At 37.9% G+C, this 22,183-nt stretch overlaps 1 protein-coding gene across 2 annotated transcripts in view; it reads right to left on the bottom strand.

Moving 5' to 3' along the window:
• The window catches only part of ARK2N (arkadia (RNF111) N-terminal like PKA signaling regulator 2N), a 57,076-nt gene extending 38,564 nt beyond the window's left edge, over positions 1–18,512 (bottom strand). For both annotated transcript variants that reach the window (XM_065406821.1, XM_065406822.1), the window contains exon 1: positions 17,789–18,512. In XM_065406821.1, coding sequence (XP_065262893.1) covers positions 17,789–18,512 — 724 coding nt within the window. The remainder of the gene's footprint in view (positions 1–17,788) is intronic.
• Positions 18,513–22,183: the final 3,671 nt, after the last annotated feature.

Raw genomic sequence — 22,183 nt, 5'->3', positions numbered from 1 at the left:
TTTTGACACAGAGGCTAGGGACACAATTCCATACCCATCCTGGCTAATAGCCATTAATGGACTTAACCTCCATGAATTTATCTAGTTCTCTTTTAAACCCTGTTATAGTCCTAGCCTTCACAACCTCTTCAGGCAAGGAGTTCCACAGGTTAACTGTGCGCTGTGCGAAGAAGAACTTCCTTTTATTTGTTTTAAACCTGCTGCCTATTAATTTCATTTGGTGGGCCCTAGTTCTTATATTATGGGAACAAGTAAATAACTTTTCCTTATTCACTTTCTCCACACCACTCATGATTTTATATACCTCTATCATATCCCCCCTTAGTCTCCTCTTTTCCAAGCTGAAAAGTCCTAGCCTCATTAATCTCTCCTCATATGGGACCCATTCCAAACCCCTAATCATTTTAGTTGCCCTTTTCTGAACTTTTTCTAATGCCAGTATATCTTTTTTGAGATGAGACCACCACATCTGTACGCAGTATTCAAGATGTGGGTGTACCATGGATTTATATAAGGGCAATAAGATGTCCTGGCCACGTCCCCTTCCTATTGACTCTAGGTAGGGAATAACAATTAACTTTACTGAAGAAAAATTCTGTTTTTATTACAAATATCCTTATGAAAAGGATTAAAGGAACAAATTCAACACACTTACTTTTTCCAGTTTTCTCACAAGAATTAGGCTACTCTTTCGAAGGAGTGGATTGAGTAAAGGGAATTCAAAAGGCACAGAGTTATTAAAGCAGACTCTGGCACAATCAGAAATGATATTCCACATGAAAGAAACAGGAATATTTTTAGTCAGCTGACAAAAGCTAAACAATTTTTTTCTCTTTTTAAAAATCAGACTTATTGAGACTCAATTTAGGAGAAATGCTTAAAAAGCTAAATTGGTGGAAAACTTAAATCCATGATTAATGCAATAAACACACGGGAAAAGACAAGTCTAAAAGTTAACATACATCAGCAGCAAAATACAGCTGTTGACATTTAATATTAATGCTGCAAAAAACAGAGACCATTTTTTTCCTTTCAAAGGCAGAGGCCATCCCTGGCATAAAAACATCAAGGGTCTGAGTCTGTTCTCACCTACACTGATGCAAATCAGAATTGTCTACACCAGCGTCAATGGAATTTCAACCAGTGTAAAATCAGGCTCAGGCCTCAATTGTCAAATTTTTATATTTTTAAGTTTGCAATATAGTTAGTTCACTATCTCACTCATGTTTACTAATCACTTATAGTGCCGCTCTCCCTGCTGGATCCCAAAACACTTTGGGCCAAATTCAGCCACCCTTGCTCTCTAAGTCCCGCTGAAATGGTACTGAGCCTGAGCACGGGTGGCAGAATTAAAATTTCAGTGGTGGGTGATGATTGTTGTATATAAAATTCAGCCTTTTTGTGATGAAACCCAACAGCTGTTTATCGACACACATAATACTGTAGAAATTTAGGACAGGAAGCAAACACTAACTAACTAATGCTGTAGGGAGAATTTAGCCACTACATTTTTATATATAAAACAGGTAAAACAATCTCTCAAAGTGCTTTTCATCAGAAGATCTCAAATCGCTTTACAAAGGATGTAAGCATCATTATCTCCATCTTATAGACTAGAGAACTGAGGCACACAGCCGTGACTTGCCCAAGGTCAACCAGCAGCCAAGCTGGGAATAGGTTTCCTGAGTCCTAGTCGATCACTCCAATCAGGATGCTGGAATAGTTCTAAACAGTAAATTACTAATGGTTAAAAAAAATTAGCTTCAGAGTATTTTCTTGAAACAAAAATTAAAAAAAGAGTGACAAAGAAGTAGGAGAGGCACTCTGTTAATGGCAAACCAATAAAGATAAGACTTCTTTTATTCTAGCAATACAGCAATACTTTTGGATCTTATTTATGGGTATTCATAATGCTTTGTAGTATTTGAACTGCATTACCCCACAACAGAGGTTTAATTTTTTTGTATCTATCACGTGAGGAGAATATTAAAAAATTTAAAAGAAAAAACCCGCAAGAATAAAAGGTCAGATTCTGCTCTCATTTATATCGGGTATAAATCCAAGGTAACTTCGTTTACATCCATGGAGTTACACCAAAATTTTAAAAAAGTGGCATTTCATAGATTTACAGTTTTTAAGACCAAAAGATCATTAGAATCATCTAGTCTGACCTCCTGCATAACATAGGCCAAAGAACATATAACATAGGTTATGCTTAAGAATATTGCCCTACATGACTTGCAACATTAATTTTAGGCAATATAGAATTTTTTCACTTCAAGGTCCCAGAAACAAAGACAAGGTTTTCATCTCGAGGCCAAAAGACCAAAAACATCAAGACACTTGATCACGGCCTTGGATAGACCAAGAGACTACCTACACTTGACCAGAGCTCGGAGAGCCGATAATGCCTCTGACTCCATAGAAGGATTTTTTTTTTTTTTTAATGTAAAGAGTTTGGACTGGATAGATACTTTTTTTTGTTTTAAAAAACACAATACAAGTTTGATATTACTCAAGACATGAGTCAGAACAACAGTTTCATAACACATGCATGGTTCAAGTGGCATTGAACCAGACTAGCTGAACAATAAAATGATTCCCAAATGAGAGGAAAAAAATCTTGCCCATTGTCTATAATTTAGTAACAAGAAACATTTTATTACTATTTATATTTATTCATTCTAGGTTACAGTAGTTACATTTCAAAATTTACAGGGTTAGGCAAAAGATACACACTGTGAATACAATAAAAACAATAGTGAAACTACATTCTCCCTAAAATCATAAAGCGAACAAAATTATTGAAATTAGTGTTTTTCATATTTTTCCTTCATTTAATAAGATACTTAATTTAATTTACACCATGGCAACAAAATCAGAAGAAAAGTAGATAAGTATCTGTTATGAAATTCGATTCAAGCTCATTTTAAGATACTATGCCCAGATGTTCAAGCTTTGTAGATCAACATTCATACTTTCAGGCTATTTGATGGCTAGATGGAAAATATCTTTTTTGGGGGGGGGATAATACACAAGCGATAAAGTCACTTAGTTGTGCTCTGAATAAAGGCACATGGAACATGGCTATGTCCTGAAGATTCTAGGAAATGGTGCATATTGTTTTACAGTGCATGTTTATCTTCTGATGGTATGTTCTGTTTCTATTGTTATTGCATTGTGAGCTAAACATTACAAAAACTGAATGTCCAAGCACTCTAGCTGGCCAGTCTGTAAACTTCCATCTGACCTTTTGAGTCCCTTTCAGCCAACGAAACTATTTTCCATGTGCCCTCATTTTCCCAAGCTAATACTACATGGGATTAATAGAATTTGTAAAAAACACACAGAAGTGGGTTTTTGTGACTTCACTTTTTGCTAGGTACTGTCCACCTTTATCAATCAGCCTGAATATTTAGCTTATACAGTACATATCATACAGCACTCTCATTCTAATGATTTCTTGTAACTGTAGTGTCGTCATGTTGCAGACCTTTGTTATGCTGAATCTAATCAAGCATCCACTTAGGAGCCTGACCTGCAGACCTTATTCATGCAAATGCCCCATTAAGGTCAATGGGAGTTTTCCTTGAGTAAGAACTGCAGGATTAGCTCCATCATAATTAAAAATAAGATTTGAATACTGGTTCCATGGAAATCCACTTTTTTCCACTGACTTCCATGAAACCAGGATTTCACTCTGTGTTAAAATGGCCAGTAGAGACATACAGTATGTGATACAGGAAAAGACAATATATAACTTTAACAACAAAATCATTTAAATAAATTTAAGGTTGTAACAACTGCCACAAATAATCCCAGAAAATTTTAGGTTCAGATTGATAATCCATCCTTAGCTTTAGCAGCTCTGAAAAATAACCAAAATATTCCTTTCATAGACATTAAATAATATTAGACAAAAAATAGTATTTCTGACAATCATTTTTTACCTACCATTGTTACAAGTCACACTGAGGATCAGTATAAGTGAAAGGTATTGGGCAAAATATTTTTTCCTCTATTTTCTCAGGGGTTGTCTACACTTGAAATGCTACAGCATAGCGCTTCAGTGTAGACAATACCTACACCAACGGGAGGGGTTCTCCTGTCACTGTAAGTAATCCACCTCCACAAGAGGTGGTAGCTAGGCTGATGGAAGAATTCTTCCATCAACCTAGCGCAGTCCACAAAGAGACTTAGGTCGGCTTAACTCTCAGGGATATGGATTTTTCACATCCCTGAGCTTTGCATCTAGATCAACCTAATTTTCTAGTAAAAAGCAACAAAGAGTCCTGTGACACCTTATAGACTAACAAATGTATTGGAGCATAAGCTTTCGTGGGTGAATACCCACTTCGTCAGCATCTGAATACCCACGAAAGCTTATGCTCCAATACATTTTTGTTAGTCTATAAGGTGCCACAGGACTCTTTGTTGCTTTTTGCAGATCCAGACTAACACGTCTACCCCTCTACTAATTTTCTAGCGTAGACCAGACCTCGATTTCTTTACTTTGTGAATCTGACAGCACTTTTTGTGTAGTCCGTTTCATGCTTTCACCTGTGGAGTCCCAATAGCCAGTCAGTTTCAGGTATTGCACCTGGCCAGAGTCCTTCTGTGAGTTCTGTGGTTTTACTATCACATTTTCCTATTTATTTTAACAAAAATATTCTCTCACATGTTGCTTTGTGACTACACAAACAGGGAAAACTGTCTCTTTTAAAATGACTAGTTCTCAAGTTGATGTTGTCTCTCTAATAAAATATCTATTAATTAAAATACTAGAAGAACTCTTCCAACGGCATTCAGCTCATGTAAATGTATGTTTAAGAAACTTTATGAACTTTATGAACAAAGAGGCAGATTCAGGCCTTGGATGTATGTACGGACTTCTCCTACTAACTTCAATTAGAGCAATGCAAAAGTATCAGAATTCAATGCATCACATGAAATCATAAGAGCTATCTCAGTAGTATCATTGGGCACGTCAACCATTTTTTAAATGTCCCTATCACCAGTATATCAAGATGCCTCCTTTGGAGCTCTTGCTGTGTATAAGCGGAACAAAGAGGGTAGACCCTTCCCCCGTTAAGAGACCTATTCATTTAACTGGGACTCTATATGGGGGTAAGAGTCTGTTCACACAGATCAGATCTGCAGGAGTGGGGCCAAAGGATGCATGTTAAAAATGCATAGCAATTTAATTGGTTTTGTGTTTAAATTTAGTTTTTGTGCATTTACAGCAACCATGGCCACATGTCAGATTTTAGTGTCTTAGCCAAATTAACCCTTTGTCAAATGTGACTTCTGAAATCAAATGATACTTTGGAGAGATAAGAATAGGATCTAATAGCATAAAGTTATCAGTGTATTAAAATTAACTTTTTAACCAGATGTTTAAAAAATTGCCCTCAGGTGAAGTCGATGTATGACAAATTTCAGCCCAGAGTAAAATGTTTAGAGTTAAATTATGGAGACTGAACAACATTAGGCTACCTTGCTTTAAAAATACTTTTCCTTCAGTCCCAGAGACAACTATTATGTTTTATAACTCTGGACTTCAGGGTAATTTGTTATGTTACAGTTTACTACACTTTGTTTTGCTATGTACTATTTTAAAAAAATCTAAAATATTTTAAAGTTATAAACCTTTTAAAATAGGACTCTAACGTGAACAATAATATATAATTTATAAAACATTAAACCAGTGTCAAACTATCATTTGTATGCTAAGTAAAACAGAAACTCTTTATTTAAATAAAAGACTTGTGTAACAAACTAGTAAAAGACAGGAAATGCATAATTACAGCCAACACATCCTTCTTAACTTACCCCACTTGTGGGGGGAGAGAAGTGGCTCCAAGCCTCCATAAGGACCTACAGGAAAACTTGAGCTTGCAATCAACTGAACTCCAAATCCTCTGAGATTTCAAAGGAGTTCTACACATAGACCAATTCCAGTATCTGAATTTTGAATTTCCCGATTCATCAGCTTGACACATATCCTCAGTGGCAATTAAATTAAGAGAGCGTACAAAGATTTAAGTTTCATTTGCACTTTTGTTACAAAAATCATAAATGAAGTAAATGTATTTCAAGTGCACAGAAGCACCAATTCCTAGTTCCTGAATTTCCAGTTATACGTGTACTTTCATTATTCACATGCATAAATGTCTGCAGTATTTTAGGTGTCTTTTTCATTCAAGATTTTGCATAAACGAGCATATAAAATTTAATGGCCTCATCTGGTTTTGAATAGGCACTGACTTCAGTGGAGCTATGCCAATTTATACCAGCTGACAATCTGTCCTAACGTATTTATTCTTTCACAGGAGTCTGTAAAACTGCAAGTAATATTTTCTTAAGAAACTAGAATGTTTCTTTACTCCATTCTGAAGCAAAAACCACAGGGCAATCAAAGGCAATCTAGACTCCAATATGCTGTTCCCCCAACATATGTAGCATTCCTACTGGACTCTCCCACAAGTGTATTCATTAAACACAACAGTTAATTAAATTTCATTTTTAAAGGCAAGGCTCATACTCTTAAAATAAAAAAGGCCAGACTATTTTATTAGCAGGACGTCAAGGTGGGGGCCAGACCTTCTATACTAAAATTTCAGCTCAGAGCAAATTTTAATTCCCTGAAAATATTAATTTCAAGTCAAAATCTTTGAAAATAGGAGCTTATAGCAGAAACCGTGACAACCTTAACTGCAGCTGTATGAATATATCACCATAAAATAAAAATACTTCCAGTTTTTCAGAAATACTTTCAAACTGTATAATGAAACCGAAGTCCAGAACTCCATTCAGTTAAAAAGATGTCAAGTGCTGGCATAAACAATTCAAATACAAACTCAACACTAATGTCAACATAAAAAGGTCAGTTTTCCCGCAGCACATCACATCTTTTTAATTCATAATCTAAAGCAGCAAGATAGATACTTTTGTTTAACTGTACAACCAAAATGATTGTATATTTTCCAGGAGCATAAAAACAGACCATTCTTTGTCTCAAATATCATATTTATACCAAAACAATGCAAGTGGAGTTTCCCCCCTTATATTCCTATATCAGGAATATAATTCTTGAAACCAGAACACAAGCTAATGGGCCAGATCCTCAGCTTGTATAAAATGGCATTGGATTTGACTTCAAGGAAGCGATACTGATTTATGCCAGTTGAGATCTGACTCAATATGTTTTGGAGGCAGATAGAGCAACTGACCAAACTAAAACCATTTACACATTCCAGATATTTTGAATATTGTGTAGTTCATATGTGGAAATACTGTTAAATTCTACATCTCTAATCTGAAACATTTTCCTAACAATCAACTGGCTGCCTTTGAACTAACCTACCCTAAAAAGGGCACCATCTTAAAAAGCATCATCCCATATGCATCAAAATATATATATTCCACCACTATTATTTTCTGATTTGTTAACATTCACAGTAATTTACAAGGTAAAAAAAAAATCAAGTAATGTGTTGGTGGTGAAAAGGTTTTTTGAAGCAGAAAGCATATTTTTGTTGTTGCAGGTAGTAACCAAAGCTAGGAGTACTGTTTATTAACACTTAAATTTCAAAGGTCAGTTTCAATAAAAAAAATCCCATCCAGCTTCAATGCGAAGATTTTTTTCCCAAGGTTCCTATGACCTACACAAGGCACAGAAGTTAGAGAGAAATTTAATTGACTACAACCATTGCAAAGTTATTATCCAGTTACAAGAGATTTCTAATCAGTATATAAAAGTCTGTATAACAGAGATGAACAAATTCTGCTCAACTCTTAAGGCAATTTGTTTTCAAATGCCTAATTGCTCCATTTTTTAAAAAAAAGTTATGTTTCAGAGCATGCTTAACATACTGAATGTGTCTGTATATATATAAAATCTATGAATACTAAAGATTTTTTTTAAATCAGCAATCAATTTTCCCTGGAAGATCTTAACTTTTAAACAGATGAGGACAAGTTTGTTAAATTGGCTGGGATAGGAAAAATATTAAAAACACCATGGTTACTTTTATTTTTAAAACAAGTTAAAAAAAAAGTTATTAATGTAGGGCCTGATCAGAAGGCTACCTAAATTGATAGATTCCCACTGACTTCATCGGACTTTGTATCAGGCCTATAGAATACACAATGGTACTTCTAACTGGAAGAAAAAGCTTTATTGAAATGATCTAAATACAAATTCATGAAGTCACCATGGTTTAAAAACTGAAATTCTAAGAGCCCCAAAAGACCTGTTCCATTATTTTTACTTAAAAGACATCTAGGTAGAGACTTTTAATTCCCATTATTACAGTTTTGACTTTATATGCATTAGAAACATCTCACCAATACTAAGGGATAATAAACTATATAAATGTATACTTTTGGAAACTAAGGGGAAATTATTCTCTTATGAAGGCCCAACTGTAAAGTCAACAGAAAAACACATGTATTCTGGCAATGGTGAGAATTAGTTATTTCTATAATATATAGCTTAATCCTAATTTAAACATCAAAGTTTCAAGCCTGATTACTCAGAATAACTAATTATCAGTATAACAATTAAAACAAAACCCACACAGTAGACAGTTGTTATATTATTTAAACAAAACTAATGCTATGGCATTCCCAATCACAGGTAATCATTTCAATGGCAGTCAGAGAGGTGGCTCAGAAAATGCTCTTGCTTTAAGACCCACAAGCAAACAGTGCATTAAGTCCACCAGTGTTTACCAATCTGAATGTCAGACATTCGGTTTTAAGTTCTTGGCCCAAGACTCAAATCTACCTACAAAGTTTGCTTATCTCAGGACTGACACTGCTCTTTTTATTTCAGCATGAAAGACATAGTTTGACCATATATATACACACACATAAGAAAGCATCAATGTTTTATTTGTGTGCATATATCGCACACACACAAAAGTGTATGTGTATACATAATTATATATATGCAAGCATACATACAAAACTGGTGCTTCCTCTAAATATGAATGTTGTATGCAACATGGCAATGTCATTAATAGAAGCTCTTGTGAGGAAAATTAACTACCAAATGGGACATGAATATCAACTATTGAGCACATTCAGTATGTATAGCTAATCTTTAGGGTAGGCTTATTTACGACTTCTGCCAAAAAAGGAGGAAGGAAGGTCAATATTAGACAAGTTTAAGCTGCAGAATTTAGGTATAAACAGATATTTAAGTATGTATTAATTGTTATTATGTAGTCAGGTTCACTAAGATTCCTTAAATCTTTAAATTTAAACTTGTATTTCCCTATATAAACTTTTTGGCATGCAAGAGGAACATATAGATGAATACACTGATTGCTTCTACTATAACAAACATAGTTCTACCATTCCAAGGGTATGTAACAAGGATTCTAATTTACATCTTGCCAAACGTTGGTGACAGGAGGTTTTTGTTTTGAGTTTTGCATGTGTGTTTGTGTATGTGTGCGTTTTCCTTTGTTTGTTTTTTTTAAAAAACCACATAAGTTTTCTTTAAATAAAACATTTACGGTATAATGTTAAAAACCCATCACGGAAAAAAAAAATACTTGCATGGAGAAAAGCAAATTTTGTTCTTAGCACAGTACAAGGTAATGTCAAGATTTTAAAGACTAAGTTTTTGATTGATTCAAATCATGCTCTGCAATATTCCCATTCTCTGGAAACACAGCTGGAAAATTGTTATTAAAAGTTGCTGGAAACTCTAATGTAGTGTCAACATTTTGATAGCTCACATAAGAATTAAAGGACTGCTGTGGAAGTACTTGGCTATCAGGCATCTGCATGTATGCCCCTGACTGTGTGGTAGGGGGAATTCTTTGGCCAACTAGTTGCATTTTAGGTTCCCTGGGCTCCAGTTGTTGCTTGCTTTCTTCATCTGTGTCAAGACGGGTTAGCTTTTCTATCCACATGCGAAATTTCTCCTCTGTCTGCCTCTGCATCTCGGCAAAGCAGTTCATGGCCTCTTCCAGGACATTGCCTATGCAGTTCCTATCCCACACGGTGCCCCTGTCAAGCAATCCTGGAATTTCCCTGGTCGCTCCTCCAGATCCCCCAGCACGACTGTAGCCAGCTTTAAAGACATTGAGGCCATTTGATAAGACAACGTTAAGTAAGAACATTATAGTGTTTATTAAGGCATGCTAACTCAGGAAATAGTATAAACTTTTCTAACTATGGCCAGATGGATACAATATTGGGAGACCAATCTGCAGCCTCCAAATTAACCAGAAGCATTTACTTCAAAGTAAAAACCCACTGGGCACCACAGAGTTATTACTTCAAGTTCTTGGCTTTAAAAATATTTCATTCTAGATTTTTCTGGTAACTCTGCTGTCACAATGTGCTTGTAGGTTTTGGAAACCAAATTTACTCCGATTCCCACAGAAACTTTAGATGCTTTCACTGTTGATTCAAAAATCAAAACATCGTACAATATTTAATGATATAATGCATACCTCCATTAAACTGCAATACAAAAATATCATAGATTTTAATGGATAAACCTCAATTATACACATTTTACTTAAATAGTTAGCCCCCCCCCCACCACCACCACCATCAAGGGATGGGTAAACACACACACAACTGTACACATAACAGAGATAGAGATTGATACTAAAATTGTACTGTTTCAAGTAGCAAAACCCAAATTTTAGCCCTGTCAGCCTTTACTTCTAAAACAACACTGGACACTAAAGGAAGAATAAAATATCACACAAAAAAAACCCTGATCTTGCATGTAGTATGTAAGTAACACCATGCTGCTATATAGGGAAAGGAGTGAAACAGCTTCTGTTTGTTTCTGATGGCAGGAAAGACTAAACACACCACAGGGGTAACCCATGCAAAGCCCAAGCCTGCTCAAATTGATATCAGTGGCAAAACTCCCTTTGACTTAAATGTGAGCAAGACCTGACCCTTATTCTCCACAGTATCAGAAAAATGGCATTTTGTTTCTAGGAGTCCCTCTTTCCTGGGTCCAGTGAGAAGGAAACTGCTTGCTCTCCCCTTCTCAGTGAGGTGCTAAAATGACTGTCATTGGAAGGGTCAGAAACAATCTAAGCAGAGGAGCCCATCTTAGATTATTTTAGCTTCTAAACAAAAAAGAAAGGCAGCGGTAACCTATGCTTTGGTGCGCAAACTCCTCAAAATGCCACCTCAAAAAAAGACAGTAACATGAGGATCTGAACCTGTATGAGGAAAAGTCAACAGCGTATACCTGGAACAGTTATGTTGTCCTAATACATAAAGGGTTACTTTATTTAGATGTTTTCACAACTAGACAAGGATCACATTAAGCTATTAAAAACAGGTAATTAACCAATCGAGTTTACATTTAAATTATTAGTATTTACTAATAAATTAATAAATACGTTTAAGTGACTTTTTTCATGCAGCTAAATTTCTGGAAGAGTCTGTTTGGATGTTTACAATTTTCTTTATAAACCTAATGACTTGCTATAGGATATGGGTGTCCTAGTAAACAAAGTCATTATTGTTTACAAAATCCATAGGCTATCATATCTTATGAACAACAGAAAATACCTTAAAATGCAGAGAATCACTGGATGACCTAGACCCAGAATGTATTGATAATGAGATACAGTAGTAACACATTATTGGGGCTTTATCTTTTATAGGAAATTACAGTGTCATTTAAACAATACATTCTCTGAGAAGCCATTTAAATGAGACATGTAGAAGAATCCTTAAATTTTGGATAGCTACCAATAGTTAAGATTATTCTGTTCTTATTTTCTATTATTAGCAATACTATAGTTAAGGGTCACAGGGCATTTCCACTACGAGCCCCAGTTTTAAGGGCTTATCACTCATCTGTTTTCATATTAAACAGGCTAAAACTCAGCATTCAAGTTCTCTATTCAATAGCAAACTGTTTTGTAATATTTGGTCTCAATTGTGTGGGCTGCATTTTATTTAAAACAAGGTTGTGATTAGAAAGTATAATTAAAAATGGCATCTTGCTCAACAGATCTGCTTCCTGTGTGTATATTCAGGGTCACATCTATTTACTGACAAAACTTACATTTTCTTCTTTTTACTTCCAAATATTACTGGAGATCAATATAATAAGAGTAAGCTGAACTCTATTTATGCTTCCTCATCAAGGGCTTGATCCAAAGTTCAGTTAAACCAATGGGAAACTTCAAGGGGTTTTGGATCAGATCCTAACAACTTGTTAACTAAGTTCTAACTGCCCAATCCTTTTTTATTATTGGTGATGATGGGTAAGAAATAACCCAGACTGACGTTCAAAACCCTGGGATGAGTTTGCAGGGCTAGAAGCTAGAAAAAAAAACATGCTTTTTTAACTTGTCAGCTGAAGGAATTTGATATGATAGCTGTTGAGACACAAATATGTAATCCTACACTAGTTTTAAAGAGGCACTATTCAGAGTATAATTACACTTTAACTTAATAGTAGTAGCAAATATATCAGTTTGATATACTTCTTTTGCACTTCTAAGTAAAAGCTGATGTATGATTTTGTACATGAAATTTTACAGGAGGCTTGTTTGCAACATGCCTCAGTCAATCTTTCAATTTTATTGGCAGATTTGCGTGCCATAAAGTCTAGTTTCAAGGTGCTTTTTGCATGATATTAAAACAATAACATTTATCTAATAGATCTCTCTGCACTCTGTAAACTTTATAACTTTTGAATTTGGCTCGGACACCAAACAGCCTTGGAAACTTTAATGACCATAAAGGGATCAGGATATAAATACTATGCCTCAGCTGAAACACAGCCGCTCCAGCAGAATAACATCCCTCAGCTCTGCACTGGGGCAGTGGTTTCAACACTGACTTAGAGATTAGAGCACCAGCTACTGAAATCACCAACACTGTCTATGTACAATAGATTCCCCTTATTAGTAATCCTTCGATTGCCAGCGAAGAGTTGCTGTTACCCATCAGTTGCTGATAAGCAGAAGGCAGCAGCCAAGGAAGGAAGTTCTGCTGGGGGCAGCAGCCTAGATGCCAGGGCTTTCCTTAAGGAGCAGGGGTGCTGGGACCCATGGAGCTGCAGTCTCTCTCCCTGAGCTTCCTTCCCTGTGTGGGGTCCCCTGGTATGGCACAACCTGGAGAGCACAGGGGGAGGTACCGCAGCTCTAGCATCCAGGCTGCAGCCCCTCTTCCTGCTACTGCTCTGCCCACAGCTCCCCCATCTCCTGTGTGAAGGAGAGTTTAAGAGGCTGAAGCCCCAGAAGGAACTGCTAGGATGTGCTGTATTTTTGCAGGGCTGCAACCGGAGAAAAGAAGTCCCAGCACTACCTTGCCAGCCTCACAAACCTGCCTGCAGGGGGTACTCTGCGCATTTTCAAATTGATGTTAATGGGATGGGATTGGTTCCTGGAAATATGTTGCCATTAACCGGAAGTTGCTAATATCAGGATTGCTATTAAGCGGAATCTACTATGTGCGTTCTTTAGGTCTCCCACCCCAGTAACAACTAGGATCAATGTTGTTTAATTTATGAGATCTGGCAAGATCAGTTTAAGATGGTATGCTGCATCTTGTCCTTAGCTATTAATAGTGGGGGGTCTCACTTGTTGATACACTAGCCCAGTACTTTTAAGGGAAATTGCATACTTTACAGCTAAATCTTTCCAAACAGATTTTTAAATATATCTGCTCTTGAATAATCATCCTCAGTTATTCTCTTCGGTTAAAATTCATTCTTTGGCAGAGTGCCAACAAAAGACCTAGGTACGAAGCTTAGGTGAAACTGAAATGGTTCATATGCTTTGCACTAGCCCTCTGCACCGATGTAAATTGCACCATGTGTTAGAAAGGCCTGCATACTAAAAATCCTTATGAATATACAGGTAATTTACATACATGAAATGGCAACTTTTCCAACTTTAATATTTCAGCTTTTAACAATATTCCCCCATATATTAGCCTAAAACATGGATTAATGCTCTTTTTAACATTCAAAACTGTTTTTGACTTATAGTAGCGCACAATGGTGAGTGGAATAACAATATTATGTTTTTATAGTTTAAGAAGAGTCAAATTGTTTTAAGCCAAATATTGATTCCTAGGATCATTTTGCATGCCGAGTTTTCTTCATCCAGAGCCAGTTTGTACGGTGAAATTGGAAATCCACAAAGAACAAAACCCTAAACAATAACAGAAGTGCTAGCGGAAGCTGCTGTATCATATTTGATCAGTGCCCAAAGTGAATGCCATCATGTATCCAAGGATACAATGCATCTTGTATTTTAAAGATTGAACATCAATATTGGCATACAATAGAGGCATCTTAATTTGCATTAATTAGCAAGCCATTGTGGTTTACTGGACTGGAGCCCAATTCAGATAAATGAAAAGGTTCTCACTAACTTCAATGGGTGTGAGATAGTGCCTATAGTGTGTAAAGGAAAAACGTCAAATATTCAAGAATACTGCCTCACAGAATGTACTTTTGTCATGTATGCCACTAATCTAGTTATAATTGTAATGAACTATTAGTAATGAAACCTCATCATAATACTTTGCTATTCAGCCTTTGCTGAGAAGTGAAATAAGACTGCTAATATTTTAATGAAAATTATCGAGTTTGCAGATTAGCAGTGAGAATTGAAATTCTATTGCAAAATAGTCTGGTTCAGAAATCGTGTGTTTGAGTGAAAGCAGAAAAGCTAGTAAGATTGTTTATGTTTATGGCATCATTATGCATTTATTGGGACATTTTTCTTCTTAATAATCATCCCAAACTCATTGCAAAAGCAATCATATTGTGGGGTTCAAAAATTACTTATCTTCACTCTTAAAATGGAAGATGTTCAGTGAAATCCTTTAGCATTAAAGACCCAATTGTATCCTATTAAGTACATCACTTTAATTTTCAAACTACCCACAGGTTTAAAACAAACTCTTTTTTCCCTATAACTGTAAAATAATTTTACATGTTTTGACAGACGATGACAGCAGGAATATTTTATTCTTTTTTACTGCATCTCTACATATCTGTGCTAAGAAAAACACCTATAGCAAAGTTATAATCTTGGAGCATCTTTGCTGGCATAGCTATTTTTCATGCTTATGCTAGACATGTCTGCAAAACAGCATCTATGGTAAGCTGCTGAGCCAATTTTGAAACAACAACTCATTAGTGCAAGAGCATCCAAACTTTATGACACTGAGGGTTACGGTGTCATAAGTCATTTGCATGAAGAGGTACAGAATTTTTCAAAATAAGTGAACGCATTTGCTCATTCTTATATTTCCCTTGATAGATGCACAGCAGTTTCTTGTTACTGAAGTTCAGGTGCAATTAAACCTGCAGTTTATCACCCTTTTATCACCAATAGGGGTAAATATGGCTGAACTTGGCCTTCAGGCTGCACTTTGGGCCGCCCTATATTAGTGTCTGAGTGGTCTTTCATTTTTAAAGTCTTTAGAGGGTCCTATTCACAACACAATGTCAACTCGCTATGCTCTCTCAATGCTCTCTATTAAGAGAAACAATTATGACTTTAATATAACCAGTTCACCCAATTCAAAGAAGGATCAAGCAGAATAAATATTTATTTTAAGTAAAAGTAGTCATGCCAGATCATTAGTGAGCCACCTACAATGGGACAGTTAGAAACTCAGGTCAGATTCAAGGCTCAAGTACACCTATTAAATCTATTAATTTTCACTAGCCCACATAGAGCAATAGGATGCATTCTGGATCATCTCTCTCACGACCCTTTTCATTTAAAGGGTAACTGAAATGTGAAAGAATATATTCTAATCACTGCATCCAATTGGCAAGGATTCATTAAAAAAGATGAAGTATGTCTTAAACATCACTTAAAAAAAAGAATAGTCAAAGAGAAACCCACTGTTTAGTGTCAATCAGAACACATGGGCTATGAAAGAAGATACGCAGGTCACTGCTGTCCCCTAGTGTTTTGTATGCTCACTCCTTGTGTCACATGTAAAATTAGGCCTTGATGCAATGTCCACTGAAGTCAACGAGAGTCCTTCCATTGATTTCAGTGGGCACCGGATCAGGCCCTTTGAATGCAAGCTCTTCAGGGCCAGGACTGAGGGCCAGATTTACAAAGTATGTAGGCACCTAAAGATGCAGCCAGGTGCCTAGTGAGGTTTTCAAAAATTCCTAGGCATCTAACTTCCATTGCAATCAATGAGAGCTAGGTGCCCAGGTGCTTCTGAAAACCCCACTCGGGCTTATCTGCAACTTTAGGCAGCTAAATACCTTTGAAAAGCTGGCCCTGGTCTATTTATTTGTTCCGAAGGACCTGATCCATAGCCCACTGAAATCAATGGGAGTCTTCAATGGGTTCTAACTCAGGCCCCAAGTGCTGAGGACGCTCTAAAAATAATAAATAATGAGACAAGTGACTGTCAAAGTTATCAGTTACGTTGTACTATTTTAATTGGTAAATATAGCTACTGAACCACTATTAAATAAACCTCTATTTTTAAAAACAAAAAACAGAATTAACCACATAATTATGGAAGTCTGTACCTTTCCCATACCTTCCAATGATAAACTGCATTTCATGTGTTCAATCTACATCCTAGCAAAGAGATGCAGCCTTACAGAGTATAAGCAAAATATCAGTTTTCAAACAGATAGACCAGCACCATTCACCATTATTAAAGTTGAAACAGTTACAGCTATTTGTAAAATCGTATGTAAATTCATCTTTATATATATATTCATTTAGCTGTCAAAGTTATTAAGACTGCCATTTTCCTTTAAATCTTCCTTTAAACTACAGAAATATGCTGTTATTTAGCATGCAGTTTATCCCCCAAACAACCTCTTTAGTTAGCAGAAAGGGGGAAAAGGCAGATCCACCCAGGAAAGACTGGCAAACCAAAAATTTTATTTTAAATTTTATTTTATTTTTTAAGGTTGCCATACGATGAAGGTTTTGAGGTATAGTATACTGGAAAAATAGTTCACACATAACCCTGACCATGGTATTTGCACCAATTAAATAATGAAGACTCACCAGACGAGAAACTTTAAGAACTTATCTTTCTTCTGCTATAAAAATCATGAGAATGCCCCAATAATTTGCTGCACCCAGCTTGTCAACATGGATATATCGGAGAATTCGGAAATATAAAAATTATAGATTCATAGAACACAGAAGGATGGAACTGGCCTACTCCTAACATTTTGAGACACCAGGAGTGGAATTATTTGTACATGCCCCAAATTGTCCCTTATTTATGCACTAAGTAAGTGGCCAGCTTCAATTTGCATGAATGTAACTAACAAAAAGGTTAAGTAAACTTATAATTTGAAATGTAGAGCTGGAAAGCACAGCATAAGTGCAACACTGAAGAATGGGGTCTTATGGTAAAATGGGCAATAGATATGCCATGTTATTTCAAACACAGATGCTGAGGTGCTGTTGTAATATATTAAAGTGCAGTTGCCCACTTATAATAATGTATTGGCTAATTAGGCTGTTATGATTATTACCGTCTAATCAGCACTGATAAGAGTTCATATATGTTTACAAAGAAAAATCTGAAAATTCCAAGATTTAAGATAGTCCTTTCTACAATTTGCTGTTGTGCAAAAGCAACCTGAAAACCTCAGAACAGATTTTAAAATTTGCCATGTCTTGTTAATACACTGCAGTCTTCAAATTTACATAGAGCTGCAGTTCTCCTGGTTTTTCTCAAGGGTCACCATCTAATTTAGCATGACAGCTGAGAAACGATGTCAGGCACTTTACAGTTCAGTTTAAAAAACATCCTCTACCTGGTATCTCTGCAGTGATTGTCTTGCTGCTCCCTGAAACCTCTTCATCATCTTCTGATGAACTCGTGCTTGAGTCACAGGTCAGATCGCTATCACTGGTACTGCTGTCCTGCAGCAGGTTGTATTTCTTGCGAGCAGCTGCCTCCCGTTTCTGTCTTAATAACCGGATTCTTTCTTTGTGCTTTTGGCTCCGATGACCTTTTACCTTGGTGACTCGTCCATTCTGCTTATCACTAGACTGTCGATTCTTCTTGGCAGCCATAGTTGATGTTTCACTTTCAGACCTGGATCGTCTGGATTTTCTCCCAACTGCAGCCCCAGAAACTCCAGAAGGGTCTCCCTCTACAGGAGCTTGAGCCTGACAGGGCTCATTCTCTTCTGCGGAAGACAGCGTATCTGAATCAGCCAAATGCCCACTGGAAGAAGGGGAAAGCATGCAGTGATTAGAAGAGTCACTCTCATAAATTTGGCCTGCTGTTGGCTTATCACTCTCTGTAGAGGCTAACTGAGACTCCGAGGAGTCCCGTCTCAGTTCCATCAGTAAGCATGGCATTGAGGAGAGCACCACAGAATCTGCTACAATGGGCACACCATCTTTCTGAGCACATGTGTCTAGTTCTATAGGTCCATCTTCACCAGGAGCTGCCTCTTGTTTTTCAGAGAGTTTTGGTGAGACTTCTGAGTCAATGAGTTCTTCTACTTTTCCCACCGCCTCCATCTTCATTTCAGAGTTCCAAGCTCCTCCTTGTCTCACAGCATGGAGTCTAGAGGACTGAGGGAACTAGATTAGGTTTTCAACAGCAAAGCAACCTGCATAAGAACAGAACAGTAATGACAATTTACTCAAATAGCAGAATCACTTCTACTTTTTTGGTCATGTCCACAATTTCACCCAGTGAGACCACTTCTTTATTCAGTTAAAGCTTGTATGGTACATTACAATTTTGGCTGTGGTACTTTTCTTTAGCTTCTGCCTTTTCCTGGTTAACTCAGTCTGTTATACTGACGTGCTTAATGCTTTCCCTTTCTTAATGAAAGATGGCACTATCATTGTACAAAATACACTTCAATCTGAGCTAGTTATCACAACAGATCAGAACTAAAAATGACTGCAGTTTCTAAACTCTTACTTTGGAAAGTTTAAATTAATACAATATAAGCAGATTTTGAACTTTTATCTAGAAGCATTTTTTAATACACTTTTAATACACTTTAAAGGAAACTATGATGTCACCCCTGGGGAGGCCACCTTTAGGGGTGACATCATAGTTCAGTTTCCATGCCAGTGGGAACCCAATGAGTGTTAGCAGTCCACTTCGAGTACCACTAAATCTGCGAGGCTCTGGTTTAGTACCAGCCCAGAGAGAAGTGGCGTTGATGGTTCACTTACAGTGAAGTACTAACAATACTTCATACAACATTTAGGTGCTCCTAGAAGGTCTCAGATATGAGTATTGACCCATACTGACCTGGTTTAGCTGATAAGATTGGTCAAAGGAACAGCATAAAATGGCATGGCCGGTGACAGGAAACACTTTCTATCCACACAAAGTTTCAATCGCATCTTTTACTTCACGTTATAGTTCGATAAACAGCACTGTTCCATCTTAAATGTTAAAATCAAGCTGTATAGAAAGCTAACTTATAGGTCCCCAACCACTGTAGTATCTGAGCACCTCCAAAGTATTATAAATAAAAATAGCATTAATTCTTTAATCTTTATCATAGATTCCTTCCATCCACATTTTAATTTCAACTTCAACATACCGTAAAACCAGTGATGAGCTCCCAAAATCCTAATAACCGGTTCCCTACCGGGTCCTCGGCAGCGCTTTGGCGGCGGGGGCGTCTTCACTCGCTCCGGGTTTTCGGCGGCAGTTCCTTCACCCGGAGTGAGTGAAGACACCCCCCACCCCCACGGCCGAAGATCCAGTAGGGAACCGCGCAGTGAGTACAAGCCCTACGTGCCTGTCTCCCCCCTCCCCGCATCCGACCCCAACCCACGTCCTGCCGCCGACTGCCCCCCTCAGAACCCACAACCCATCAACCCCCCTGCTCCTTGTCCCCGGACCACCCCCTCCCGAGACCCTCCACACTAACTGCCCCCCAGAACCCCACCCCCACCCAACTCGCCCCGCTCCCTGTCCCGACTGCCCCAACCCCATCCACCACCACCCTGAAAGACCCCCGGAACTCCCACGCCTACCCAACCCCCCCCATTCCCTGTCGCCTGATCGTCCCCCCCAGAACCTCCGCCTCCTCCAACCGCTCCCTGCCCCTTATCCAACCCCTCCTCCCAGCCCCGGCCCCCTTACCATGCTGCTCAAAGCGGCAGGGGCTGCCCAGAGCGCTGGCGCCGGCGGCGTGGCACGCTGGGGCTCTGCAGGGGGAGGGGGGGAAACGGGGGAGGGGCCGGGGGAGCCTCCCCAGCTGGGAGCTCAGGCAGGCTGGACAGAACGGTCCCGCGGGCCGGATGTAGCCCGCGGACCGGAGTTTGCCCGCCCGCCAGCCCCTTTAATAACCGGTTCTACATCGGCTTCTAAATTTAACAACCGGTTCTTGCGAACCGGCTCCAGCTCACCACTGCGTAAAACCATGCAAAAGTCTTCCAATTATCATTCCCACTTATATGTCAATTAAAGGGGACAATCTGTTTAAGCCTAAAAATTTGCATGTGCTAACAAGGTAATTTAATAGTTACTACTGTCAACATTCATTATTTTAAAAAAGTATACAGTGCTATGTTCTAATTTGTGGGAGGGCTTTTTAAAGACTATTTCTGTAGGATCTAGAAAAAGACAATGAGTACTTGTATAACATCAGAACGGCCATACTGGGTCAGATCAAAGGTCCATCTAGCCCAGTGTCCTGTCTTCTGACCGTGGCCAATGCCAGGTGCCCCAGAAGGAATGAACAGAACAGGTAATCATCAAGCGATCCATCCACTGTCACCCATTCCCAGCTTCTGGCAAACAGAGGCTAGGGACACCATCCCTGTCCATTCCCATAGGAAGGATGGTCTAATGGGTAAGGTGCTAATCTAGACTTGGGAGATCCAGGTTCAATTCCCTGCTCCATTACAGACTCCCTATGAGATGTTGGGTGCCTCTGTTCCTCAGTTCCTCTCTGTAAAATGGGAATAATAGTACTTCCTTACCTCAGAGAGTGCTGGAAAAAGCTCTAGATTATGTTACCAACCCCTTGAATCATCCTGAATCTTGAGGGTTTTTTTTAAAATATATTTCACTCCTCCCTAAGTGCCCTGATTGTCAGATGCTACAGTAGGGGGGAGGGGATCATAAATGTACTTCAAACAGACACCAGTGAAGGAAGGAAAGCTTACATTAACAAAACTTTCAGTGCTGTGCTGACATTTATTAATTGTACTGGCTACTTAAACAAGGAAATAGACTTGTCATATTAGTGTTGGGCAACATGAAAAAACACAAGAATGACAAATCAAGGTTCACTAAATGAGAAAGTGGAAACTTCTAAGAGAGAATCACAATTACAAATGCTAAAGAAGAAAGCATGGCGATGTATATAGAGAAAAAGCATTTGACAGTACTTAAATGAGCAAAACTAGTTTGAAACATAGAATATCAGAGTTGGAAGGGACCTCAGAAGATCATCTAGTCCAACCCCTGCTCAAAGCAGGACCAACCCCAACTAAATCATCCCAGCCAGGGCTTCGTCAAGCCTGACCTTAAAAACCTTTAAGGAAGGAGATTCCACCACCGCCCTAGGTAACCCATTCCAGTGCTTCACCACCCTCCTAGTGAAAAAGTTTTTCCTAATATCCAACCTAAACCTCCCCCACTGCAACTTGAGACCATTTCTCCTTGTTCTGTCATCTGGTACCACTGAGAACAGTCTAGATCCATCCTCTTTGGAACCCCCTTTCAGGTAGTTGAAAGCAGCTATCAAATCCCCCCTCATTCATCACTTCTGCAGACTAAACAATCCCAGCTCCCTCAGCCTCTCCTCATAAGTCATGTGCTCCAACCCCCTAATCATTTTTGTTGCCCTCCGCTGGACAAAATATGAGAAGGCCCTTCTGAAGCTGGTAATTTCTACAGAGAATTCTTATGGACAATATATAACTTCATAAGATCCACTTTCTCTGCCTCTTTTCAAATGTTACAGCATACATCAAAAAGGAAAAAAAAAAAAAAAAAACTTATAACTAGGAAAGTGAATATACTGAGATGTAAAAGCATCCTAATACTATAATACTTCCGTGTACTTCACTGGCAAATCTCATTATTATTAAGTAATATACCGGTTATACAGATGGAAAAACAGAGGCACAGAGAGGTTAAGTGACTTGTCCTAGGTCAAACATAGGATATATTATACCAGGGAATGGATCCCATGGCTTTGTCTACATTAGAT

Source organism: Emys orbicularis, chromosome 6 (genome assembly GCF_028017835.1).
Source record: "Emys orbicularis isolate rEmyOrb1 chromosome 6, rEmyOrb1.hap1, whole genome shotgun sequence".
Taxonomy (NCBI): Eukaryota; Metazoa; Chordata; order Testudines; family Emydidae; genus Emys; species Emys orbicularis.
The sequence above is the reverse complement of the archived record's forward strand: the minus strand, read 5'-3'. Positions and strand labels throughout refer to the sequence as shown.